At 34.9% G+C, this 12,519-nt stretch overlaps 1 protein-coding gene across 1 annotated transcript in view; it reads right to left on the reverse strand.

Annotated features, from left to right (window-relative positions):
* The window catches only part of CNTNAP4 (contactin associated protein family member 4), a 222,609-nt gene that overhangs the window by 28,567 nt on the left and 181,523 nt on the right, over positions 1-12,519 (reverse strand). Inside the window, exons 16-17 of the mRNA XM_039888850.1 lie at positions 4,569-4,739; positions 3,640-3,858 (exon numbers count right to left, since the gene is read on the reverse strand). Of these exons, the coding sequence (XP_039744784.1) occupies positions 3,640-3,858; positions 4,569-4,739 (390 nt within the window). The remainder of the gene's footprint in view (positions 1-3,639; positions 3,859-4,568; positions 4,740-12,519) is intronic.

Here is a 12,519-nt window from a genome sequence, read left to right on the forward strand (position 1 = left end):
GAAAACTACAGATTTACTCTTTGCAATTACATTTACTCATTCATTTGTCCCAATACCCAAACACGAACAACAGTTGTTATACATGCTTAAAAATATTAACCATAATTATTTAACCATAATTATTTTTAAGATGGACAGGTGAACTACAAATTAAACTCCTGAACTTATAAGCAAGAGGAATGAAATTACCCTTTAAAATTGTAACCAGAAAATCAATTTTATTGGATTAAAACAGTGATTCCTAATCACACAAAGTGTCACTGGCTCTGAGAGCAGGTTTAAGGCTCACATATATGAAGGCATTAATATGCAGAAAACAGGTTACATCTGACCTGTGCTTGTACAGAACATATGAACGTAGAAGTCCAATTTCCTGGTGCGTGTGACTATGGGACAGGTGGGATCTCACTGAAGAAGAGGAAGTGGGTGAGATACTTCTTATGGGCTACAAAGGAGGCTTTTTACAGCCTGAACAAAGTGTGGTTTGCAGTACATAATCTAGATTGTGGGGCCAAGGACAGCTTTAATCATGCCACAAATGAGGATAAAGGAAGAAACAAAGAAAAGCTAAGTTCAAGTAAAATTAAAAACTGAAAAATGGTGTAAGGAACTTGGAGACCTACAAAGCAGCATTTTGCCCCAAGGAGGTCAGCTGGGGTAAGCGGTAGAACACTAACAGCAATAACCATGTCCCTAGCAAGTTTGTACATTGACATTTAAAATGTCCCAACTCTTTGTCACCATTTCCACTTTAGCCCACACCATCATCCTCTCTCATACAGACTATTGCCATAGTCTGCTTCCACCCTACACCCTCCATCCATATTCCTCACAGCAGCAGGAGAACGTGGGAAATATAAATTAGATCATGCCACTCCCCTGATCCCTTAGAATAAATTCCAAATTCCTCGCCATGGCCTTAAAGATTCAGTCATGCTGATTCTCTCTTCCAGCCACGCTGACTTTCTCGTTGCTCCTTGACTGCCTGAAGTTCATTTCACCACTTTCAACATGCTTTCTCCTGGCCCCCACTGGAATTCTCTTCCTTCAGACATTCACAGAGTTCCCTCTTCTGCTTTATCTGGCCTCTGTTGAGATCTACAGTCTCAGAGAGAATTCTCCTGACCACTCCACTTGACATAGAACCCCTCCAACCCAAATCATCGCCTGACTCCTTACTCTGCTTTTTACTTTACAGTATTTGTCATTATCTGAAATTATATGTATATGCATAACCATGCATATATATATATATATATATATATATATATATATATATATATATACATGTTTACGTATATATAGTTTTTTTGTTTCACTTCATCTTCATTTTTACTCTTTTATTAGCTGCCTCTTGTCTCCTCCACTGAAATATGTAGTTCTCAGGAAGGCCGAGAACTACTTTCCGGTCTTAGTAAGTGCTACATTAAATTAGGTATTTTTTACTAGTTTTTCACCCACTTTGAATTTGGTATAATCTTTTAAATTATAATTTAACTTCCATCGAAATTCCTGAAGGAAAAAAGTATTTTCATCTAGAAATGTTTTTAAAATTCTGATTTGTTTGATAGGAATGTTGTAAATTGATAAATTAATGTTTTATCTTATATTATTTTATTAACTTGGCTGGGGCCCTTTCTTAAGAAAGTGGTCTACTCTAATGGTGGAGGTAAAGGTATAAACAAGACCTTTTTGTGGCTTCTTGACAGCCAATGATCTGCCTCTACCTAAGGCTGCCGGCCATTTTTTTTTTTTTAATGAATCTTTTTAATATCATTACATTAACCATTTCAATTTACTCAATAACCTGTAAGTAGGAAGGGGGGAATTATATAAATAGATTTTTATTAATAGTAGAGGTAATGCTTTTTTTCCAGAGATGTCTTTCTGCCATTTCTTTTTAAATTTTCAATGACTTTGATTTAAACATAATAAAGATTTCAGTTTTTAAAACTTTCAAGTAACATAGTCATCCTTGAATTTAACACATACGGGAATGTCAAAAGCCTAACCAACTGCCTCCATAAAGATGAAATCTCTTAGATCCTTATTAAAATTATAACTCATGATTGGTAGCAAAAGAATCAAATCTGTTCTAACATGGTTTTCTGATATCATAATAGTATTTCTATCCATTACAACTACCTGAAATCAAATTAAGGCCAGGATTCCTATCACACACAATATATGGTGTCTCCATTTCTGTGAAGTTAAAATTCATACCAGGGATAAAAGTTCATGTACAGGCAAACTGCAGCAGATTTCACTGAAAGATTTGAGGACTGTTTCAGCCTTTTCAATTTCCAAGAATAGTAAGGCTATTTCCTAGATCCTGACAGATTTTAAATTGCCATACCTGTTGCTGTGGCCATCTCTCATTTTTTGTAATTCAAGAAATATCTATGTCAACTTCCTGACTGAGCTTCTAGCATGTTATTAAAAGAAAACTTAGGTATTTCTCCTCATGTATTCTTTATTATTTCCATACCCTTAAATAAGTCAGTTGAGTGGCCATAAGATCATAATTAGATTGCCCATTACAGTGTCTTACTCACAGCTGTTTATTAAATATTTATTTGAACCAAAGAAAGAATAAATGATAGAATCGAGTATATAAATTCATTAGAAATCTCAAACATATCTTAGTCAAAAATGTCACAAATAAGCTTCACTCCTTGCATTATGAGAGTTAATAAAACAAGTTTGTTAAGCAATAGAAGATGTAATGAGGATCTGAGGAATTCTGTTCTAAAACATAACTCTTAAAAATGTTTTAAATATAATTTCTGATCATTTATAATTTGTGCTGCTTTATAGTGTTGCTGTACATAGATTATCCTACTGTACATCCTTACATACATTAAAATATATGAAAAGTGAACAATTAATAGAAAATCTCTTGAATTTTATGGTTATGTAAGTTCCGTAAAGAAATTAGCAAAGATGCTCAGTAAAACAAATACAGGCAGAAAGATTCTGCTGTCAGCTCTACAAATACCAAATAAATGTATTTAGGAAATAAAGGAACAACATTTGTATACAAATATGAAGTAGGTGACCAGAAGATATCTAAAATATGGGCAAAATGAGAGACACCAGCAGAACTGGTTAAACTGGTCAAACATGGATTCTATACATTTTGCTCCTGCTTTTCTTTTTTCTGCTATTGGCCTGTTTTTGACAGAGTCCGGAATTTTAGGGAGGGTTCCTCAACTCCCCTGGGAACAGAGTTAATCATCTTCAATATCATACTAAAATCATTTCATGTTAAAAAATAAAATCCTGGAACAAATCACCAAATCTGTAATATTATTATTACAGAAATATTAAAAAAGCAGGTTTAGGAATTAGTCAAACACAAATTTGAATCTCATTTACTAGGCGGATTTCTGAAGGTAAGTCACTTCAACCCCTCGATCTCAGTTCCTTCATTTGTTAAATAGGGATAATACCCGTTTCATAAGTTGGTTATGTAGAAGAGATGAAACACCTGGCACAGCCTGGAATACAGTCTTAACACATGGGAGTTTGTTGTTGTTGTTTTAAAATTATTTTTATAGTTGCTATTATTTGATTTGGGCCCATCTCTGCACTCACATCATACAATTGAATGACAAACTGCCTAGAAACAGAACTTACCCACAAAGAGTTGACTGTTGAGCTGCAAAAGGACGTGCCCATCAGCCGGAGCAGGCTGCGTCTTTGGTGAGAGCTGATCCACTTGAATAGATGCCTCTTTCATGTTCCTTTCGACCCTAACGTGGTGCCACTGGTTGTCATTGAAGTGAGTGGGGGACTGCACCGAGATTTCGAAAGGCCCATTCCCCACATCAAATGAAAAAGTCACTACTGCTGGAGCTGGAAATATACATGAAGATTGTTCAAGTTAGTCCCTGTGGTGGACAGCTGAGTCTTTGACATACTTAGGAATAGCACCATAGCATAGCCGTCACTAAATATAAAGACAATGATTTGAATTTTATGGAAAGAACCAATTACAGACATTGGTAAAGGATAAATGTGGAAGGAGACAGCAAAATACATTTGTATTTTTGGAAAAAACAAATTTTAAGAAATTCACCCTCAGAGCTAATTTTCATATTGATAAAAAGTAAAGCTATTTAGCCAGGGCAAGACAAAATTAAACAGAATTTTATTTAAAATTTTTTTTACAGTGATCCAAAGTTTATATAAATTTTAAAGCATGCAATATAAATTCGATATTAAGATACTGACACTAGTCTAAGAGTATATCAAAATAATATAACTGGTCGATTTAAGTAATTTTGTAATTAACTGAAAATTTCATTTAAAAAATTTTTAAAAAATTATTTGAATTTAACATGCTTCTTAAATTGGTTCTGGAGAATACAATAATTTTCCCAAATTATCACAGGTTAAATATAAAATTTTCTTGCAAAAAGACTAACTTACTATGACAGAATTTTTTCAAAGGGACACAATGAAAAGATTCAGCTGATAAAGTAGAAAAATCGTACTTTAAAAATTAGTTAGATGATTTACTACTAAATAGAATCCCATAGACTTCTCTGGAAAAGATGACTTACAGCGTAGCTCTATCCGTATGAAATCAGTAATACCCAGGTTCTCTAAAAATACCCCAGACGAAGCTGTGGTCTTAAAAAAGAAAGACACATCTGCACTAAGTTCTCCGTGGAAAGTAGGAAAATGAAGGTATGAAGCCTCAGTATTGAAGGAAGCTGAATTCCAAAATGACTCTAGTTAAAAAAAAAAAAAAAAAAAAAAAAAAAAAATCAAAAAGAAAATAAATTAATGACAAAATGAATGACATAATTACACTTCTGCTTTTAGTATTGTTACTATTGAAAATATTGTTAATTCATAAAACCTGCTTTTCTTTTCTCTATTAACTTGAGAATATCATGCTAAGTGAAATAAGTCAAACAGAAAAAGTCAAGAACCATATGATTTACTCATATGCGGAGTGTAAAACTGAAAGCAACAAAAGAACAAACAAGACAAACACAAACTCACAGACACGGACGACAGTATAATTTTACCAGAAGGAAGGTGGGATGGGGGGAAGGGAGAAAAGAATAAAGGGGGTCGAATATATGGTGACTGAAAGAGACTTGATTTTGGTTGGCGAACGCACAATGCAATATACAGATGACATATTATAGAACTGTACACTTTAAACCTATATAATTTTATTAACCAATGTCGCCCCAATAAATTTCATTTTAAAAATTAATATACAAGATATGAGCAGTAATTGGAGATTTTATAAGGATTGAAATTCTGGATTCTTTCCAACACAGGAGAGGAATGAACCCTTCAGAAATGGTCTGAATGTTATATTTGCTATAAGACAAACAGCCTTAGCCTAATTACCATCTTCTGGCAAAGTGATATGATAAGGATCTTCCAAACATTAATTAATAGACTTAATTCTTTTATAATTTGAAAATTTAAATACATATTACTTTGAATAACAAAATCCCTAAAGAAGCTCAAAGTGTTTTTGTTCTAACACTTCTAACACAAACGCTTCGCAGTTACACTCTCAACTAACTGTTTTCATTAACAGGCCTTGTGATTTTCTAAACTGAGATTGGCATTCAAAATATTCTCATTTAATTAAAGATCAAGATATTACTTACTCTGTGCTATGCTGATATGCTCATGAAAATGTTCTTTTCATTCAAAATTAAGTTCTACTTTGCTTATAATAGTGAAACAGATAAATCGTAGAAAAAGTGTTCTCAAAAAGTTTCAAAATGTTCAAATAAAAAGAATATGTGCAAACGTCTGCAGTGTAATTTTAGAGATCTGAAAAAATTTTATGTGGACTATGAATGTCTTATCTCTACTTTCCCACTCATTTGTTGTTGTTGTTATATCTACAACCTTCCTTTTGAACAAACATTGTGGGTCTATATGGAAAGTATGGAAAATAAAATATAAATGCAGTGGCAGGAAGTGACAGGAGTGAAATCCAACTGGAAATGTGTGGTTGATGAGACTCATTATCAGAGAAATGAATTATGCATTGCTTGCTGACACCAGCAAGTTCTCGTCACATCAAATATAAATATACATCTTGAGTTTCAAGTAACTGCCTCCACACACACACACACACACACACACACACACACTCTCTCTCTCTCTCTCTCTGGATAAAATTCCATCTAAATTAGCTTCATGGAAGAAAAGCGTACAGCAGGCCCCTCTCATCTGCAGTTTCAGTTACCCTCAGTCAATCGTGGTCCAAAAATATTATATGGAAAATTCCAGAAACAAACAATTCATAAGTTTTAAATCACGTGCCATTCTGAGTAGTATGATAAAATCTCACGCCATTCTGCTCTGTCCCGCCCAGGACGCGAATCATTCCTTTTTCCAGCATCTCCACAGTGTATATGCTCTCCACCCGTTAGTCATTTAGTAGCCATCTCGGTTATCACATCCGTTATCGGCGGTTGGTGGGGAGAGACTGCATTCCAATAATTCTTATTACAGTATATTGTTATAATTATTCTATGGTACTATGAGTTGTTGTTGTTAATCTCTTACTGTGCCTAATTTATAAATTAAACTTTATCATGGGTATGTATGTATAGGAAAAAAAACGTAGTATATATAAGGTTTTGCAAAAAAGTAAACCTTACCCCCAAACAGTTCATTACGTTTGCAAAGAATAGATACCTAACTAGAGTCAAAAATCGCAAACTTGACTCAGTTTCTATTTGTTCCTTAGATTTTAATTTATTTTCTATAGATTCTGGATTGAACAAGCAGTGCTTATATCTAGTCATGCATTGCTTAACGATGGGGATACGTTCTGAGAAATGCGTCATTAGGTGATTTTGTCCTTGTGTGAACATCACTTACATAAACCTAGCTGGTGTAGCCTACTACACGCCTACATAGCCCATTGCTACATAGCCCATTGCTCCAAGGTTACAAACCTGTACAGCATATTATTGTACTGAATACTGTAGGCAACCATAACACAATGGCATTTGTGTTTCTAAACATATCTAAACATAGAAAAGGTACAGTAAAAATCAGTATAAAAGAAAAAAATAGTACCCCTGCATAGGGTATTTACCAAGCATGGAGCCTGCAGAACTGGAAGTTGCTCTGGGTGAGTCAGTGACTGAGTGGTGAGTGATGTGAAGGCCTGAGCCATTACTGTGCACCACTGCAGGCTTTATAAACACTGTCCCACAAGCCCTCCCCCGGCTTCCACTGGACACGGTCAGAGGTGGAACATCGAAGCTGTCAGTGCTGCTCCACGAACAGGGAGCAGGTGTGCTGGACTGATTGGAAACACGAGGAGAAACTGTCTGGGCCAGGCGTAGGTTCTGTAACAGTGAGTGTCGGCAGGGAGTGGGAGGAGACCGGAGGAGAAGTGGGAATAAGAAATCAGGATGGAGAGAGAAAGGGACATAGGGCGTTGTCACTGCGATCGCGTTTGCAGCAGTAGTCAGATTAGAGAACTCTGTGGCCTTCATAGAAAAAGAGGGTGTTTAACATGGAGAGTGCATAGAACTGAGGACCCAATATTTAGACTTTGGGAATTTGGTTTTGGTTCCATTGTCCTGATCTGGTACAAAAGGCTCTCTCTGGCATTGAATTGATAGAAGGAATAAAAGTTTTATATGCTTTTCATCATTACGACCTGAAAATATTTCCAAAGTTCAGGGACAGGCTGAATCAACACTACCACAGAAAGCTTTTACTGAGGTGACAATGACACTTAATATTTGTTAAGGTAGCTCCTGTGGACCTGTGTCCTTGTATAAGATCTCGGGTCCTCAGCAAAGAATTGACAGCAATGCACTCTGAAGACCATTGTGCTACCTCTGGGAGGGCTGTAGCGCCTTCTGAATACGTAGCACTAGGGAACAGGCTCCTCTGTGCTGAAACAGGTCAGTGGCTGGCTGACTGGGATGTCCGCCTGGGCACTCAGAGTAGAGGTGCTGTGAGCGAGAGGGAACCTAATGCCAAGCCCCACAGATACTGCTCCCATCAGAGAAAAACAATTCCTCCTGGACAACTCATCCTTCCATTTCTTACAGGAAATTTGGCTCCATTATAATCTTACAAGACCACTGCTATATACGCAGTCCTTCATCGACAGGAACATCGTCATGTGGAACATGACGGCATTTTATTTTTTGTCTTTCTTACAGACCTGATTCAAAAGTCAATTCTCAGATCGTATATGGACAATTTTAGAACTGATTTTTTTCAGCTGAGAATATACTTCGAGAGCTTGTTTTTCATACAGCCAAATGAAACCGTGTATTATCTGAGTATGTCCTTATTTTCATTTTATAGCTATTTCTAAGCTTAGACATTTTTATCTCTAGGAAAGGATAAAAGAAAATGCACAATATCAAGTCAGGAATAACAACACATTTGTGTTCTTAAAAGTTCTTAACTGACCTATTTTTAGAGGAAATTAAATGCCTTTCTATGGAAAAGTTATAGCATGAAAATTAAAATAAAGATGTAACTTTAAATTATGGAATATTAATGAATCTTATTTATTTGGTCTGATTAGAAATAGGAACACTCAAAATTACTTAAAGGACTAAATTAGATAATATTATTATAAGATATACTATTTCATTTGTTTCATTTTTATATCACAGCTAACCTAATAAGGCATCCTATAGGAAGTTTCAGGAAACTGGTTGAAACAGAGGAACAATTCTTTGAATTGCTGCTATCTTTATAATGAATACAATTTACAGTAATGAAAACAATTTATTACCTTTAGTAGCTTAAATATTCTCACACACATAATAGTACTGATTTTATCTAGTTAGTAAACCTTATTTTACAGATTGACACTAGGTAAAGAATAAAGAATATTTTATTGGAAGAAGAAATTGCCGCTAATTCAAAACAATTATAAAGAAAGCAAAGGCCGTTATTTCTATGATCAAATAATGTTATGATATCTCAGCTCTTCGCAGACTGTAAGAAGCACACGGGAGACTCTGGGCTGCCTCCGAGAAAGGAGGGGCCAGGAAGAGGCAGAGCAGAACCCAGCAGGCAGCCACCAGCAGGAAGCTGCAGGTTTTTGAAGAGAGGATTCCTTGTCTATGAGATGGTTTAAAAATCCTTAAACTGCCCCACTAGCAGACCTAAAAGCAATCACTTATGTGTGAATGCTAATCAAGAAAGTAAGATGCCCTTTTATCATCTCAACAAAAACAATCATAATGTATTAGTCTAAGGAACTAATTAATAATTGCTACTAATAAAAGTAATTAATAATTAACATATTTTAATTAAATTCAATTTAGGGTACCAGAGAGTCAGAATGATTCCTTCAGGAATATCAACTTTAATATTTCCAGAATTAAAAAAGATTGGAATGGATAACGGGATCTAAATAGTCATTTATGTGGAAGAGGAAGATGTACTGAGTATTTAATTAGAAACATAAAGTAAAAAGAGCCAGTTGGGAAATTTGACATAATAGAATGTTAAGATTATGAGTAATTTTTAAGATATTTGTATTATTAATAGATTATCCTTTTAAAAATAAGAGTTAAAGATACAAAAGGAGTGGCTTCCTGGGACTGGGGAGATAGGACACTTGAAGGATGACAGGGGCTCAGGAGTGTGGAGTTCTTTTTGGGGTAATAAAAATGTTCTAAAATTGATTCTCTTAATGGTTGGACAATGCCATGAATATACTAAAAGCCACTGAACAGTTCACTTTACATGGTTGAATTGTATGGTACGTAAATTATGCCTCAATAAAGCTGTTTGAGAAGAAAATAGTATTTGAAAAATGTATATTGCTAAGACTATTACTTTTAAGATCAAAATGCACATGATGTGCTAATCATTCTACCTTTCTTTTTTTAAAGCACTTTATTGAAGTATGATTGACATGTGGAAATATGTACATATGTAATGTAAACACTCAAGTTTGGTAACACTACCTTTCTTAAAAGTGAATAGAATGAAATATAGAAATGCCAGATGGCTGCCTTCTCACTGTGTCCCCACATGGCCTTTCCTCTGTGTACAATGGAGAAACAGCTCTCTGGTATCTGTTCCTTTTATTATAAGGACACAAATCTAATCATATTAGGGCCCCACCTCTATGACCTCATTTAACTTAAATTACCTCCTTAAAGACCCTACAGCCTAATACAATCACACTGGGGAGTAGGGCTGTAACAATTAAATTTTGGAGAGGGGGGGAACAATTCAATCCATAACATCTATATTTTAATTGGATTAATCTTTTCTTCACTGTTGACTCTTGAGAGTTCTTTATGTATTCTAGATATCAGTCTTCTGTGAATTCTCAACCTTCAACTTATTTAACCTATCAATATCAGTTAACATAGCTGATTGTTCTCTCCTCCTGGAAATATTTTCTTCATTTAGATTCTCAAAAACCAGCACTTTTGCCTTTCTCATTAGTGGTATAATCACTAGTGGTTTTCTTTTGTTCTTCCTCCTCACCTCCTCAACCTATCCACGTTTGAGTGCTCTAAGGTCTTGTCATTTCATTGTACTTCTCCATCCACAACCCCCACTGGTCCATCTTGTGGCTTTAAATATGTTGATAACTTATAAATATATATATTATGAATCCTGAAACTATCAAACTAATAACTCTATATCTGTATCTGAAAGTCTAACGGTAACTCAACTTGAATATGTTCAAAAATTAGACCTTTATATTTCTCTGCAACTCAATGGCCCCAGGAGCAATCTTCTCCACCTCAGTTAATGCCAATTCTATGCCTCTAATGGATTGTTAGACCAAATACCTGTGTCGTTCTGATTCTACCTTTTGCAGTCTACATCCACCCATCAGCAAATTTTATTGCTTCTTCTGAACTGTGCCCATACTGCAACTATCATCATCGTGCCCGTGGCCCAAGCCACCACCATATCTACCATCTGAGTTGGTAATATGGTTTCCGTACGTCAGCCTTACCCTGCTCAATCTCATTAAAGCATAAGTTCGATCACACCCCTTTTCTTCTCAAAATTCTATAATGTTTTCCAATCTTATTTAGGTGGAAAAATAATTTTCAGGAAAATCTTCCATAATCTGACCTCCAGTTTCCTCTCTTACTTCATCTACCATTCTCCGCTTTGTTCACCCTGCTCAAAACACAGTGGCTGTTTTGCTGTTCCGTGAGCATACCAGCTACAGTCCCATCTCTGTGTGGTTACTCTGGTTTTCCCCTCTGTCTAGGGCACTCCTTCATAGATATAAACATGCCTTGCTCCCTTACTTCCTTCGGATTTTTATTCAAATGCCACCATTTTAGTGAACATTTAATGAACATCCTATTTAAAATTTCTAATCTCATCCCATCCTGCCTCACTTACATTGTCTTTACAACACTAGCATCTATCATATCATATATTTTACTTGTTTATTGTTTAATCTCCCAAGAGAACTCAAGCTCCAAGAATGCAGAAATGCAGATATTTTTTCCTATTATGTGTGCCTCTCTCCCTCCCCCACCCCTCCTTTCTCTGGATGTGGAGAAGGCACAGTACAATGTATAGGCTTAATAAATGTTTGTTAAACGAAATTATAAGATGTCCTTTTTCAAAGTAGCAATCACAAAGCTTAAAGTCATTGATCTCTGTTTGGTTGTATCATATATATCTCAATAAATAAACTCAAATTCTTTAGTAAATAAGTAGAAAGAGGGAGACGGAAAAGACAGAGAAGGCAGAAAGAATAGAAAAAGAAGATGACGAGGAGAGAGTAAAAGGTGGAGAAACCTTAGAAAAAAATAAAGAAAACTCAAGGAAAGAAAATAAAATACAAAAATTAAAATAAAAAGAAATTTCTAATTGTTGATTATCAGACACAGTAGAGCTTGCAAAATTAAATTATATGTTATTTGTTAAAATGGAATTGATCTTCATTCTTTTTAATGGTTTATACGTAGTCTGCCAAATGGAACAGAACTCTGTGAAACGGAAGAGAAATTAAACAAATCACTAGTCAATATCTTTCTCCAGTCTAAGAATATAACTTTTGCAAAGTTATTTATTGCCTACATGCACCTTTGATTATTTAATGCATTCTGGGCAGCTGTGATTTCTCAGACAGCTGAACAAGTCAATGCAGACAAAATGAAAATAATTGCAACGACAAAAATTCCTTAGAACAAGAAACTTAGAAAAATCTTTCTAATTATGTAAATTTGGGGAATGCCTTGATTAGACATAAAATTTCAACACAACGAATTAACTGAGAAGAAATACATTTAATAAAATTGTTTGAAAACTTCAAATGCCAAAGAAATAAAAATACTACCTTGTGCAGATTAACGAGCTGAGAGCAGAAATTTAGATTGTGCTTGCAACAACTCTTTTAACAGCTTATAAAATGTATGTGTATAGCACATCATGTTCTATTTCAGGAAAAAATAATACCAATACACAACACTGATATGTTAAGTTACTTGTTAAGTTACTGACCTTTAAGGATAATTATTGCTTAAATTTCTCATTTAGAAA

The sequence above is a fragment of the Pteropus medius genome, unplaced genomic scaffold, assembly GCF_902729225.1.
Source record: "Pteropus medius unplaced genomic scaffold, Ma_sr-lr_union100, whole genome shotgun sequence".
Taxonomy (NCBI): domain Eukaryota; kingdom Metazoa; phylum Chordata; class Mammalia; order Chiroptera; family Pteropodidae; genus Pteropus; species Pteropus medius.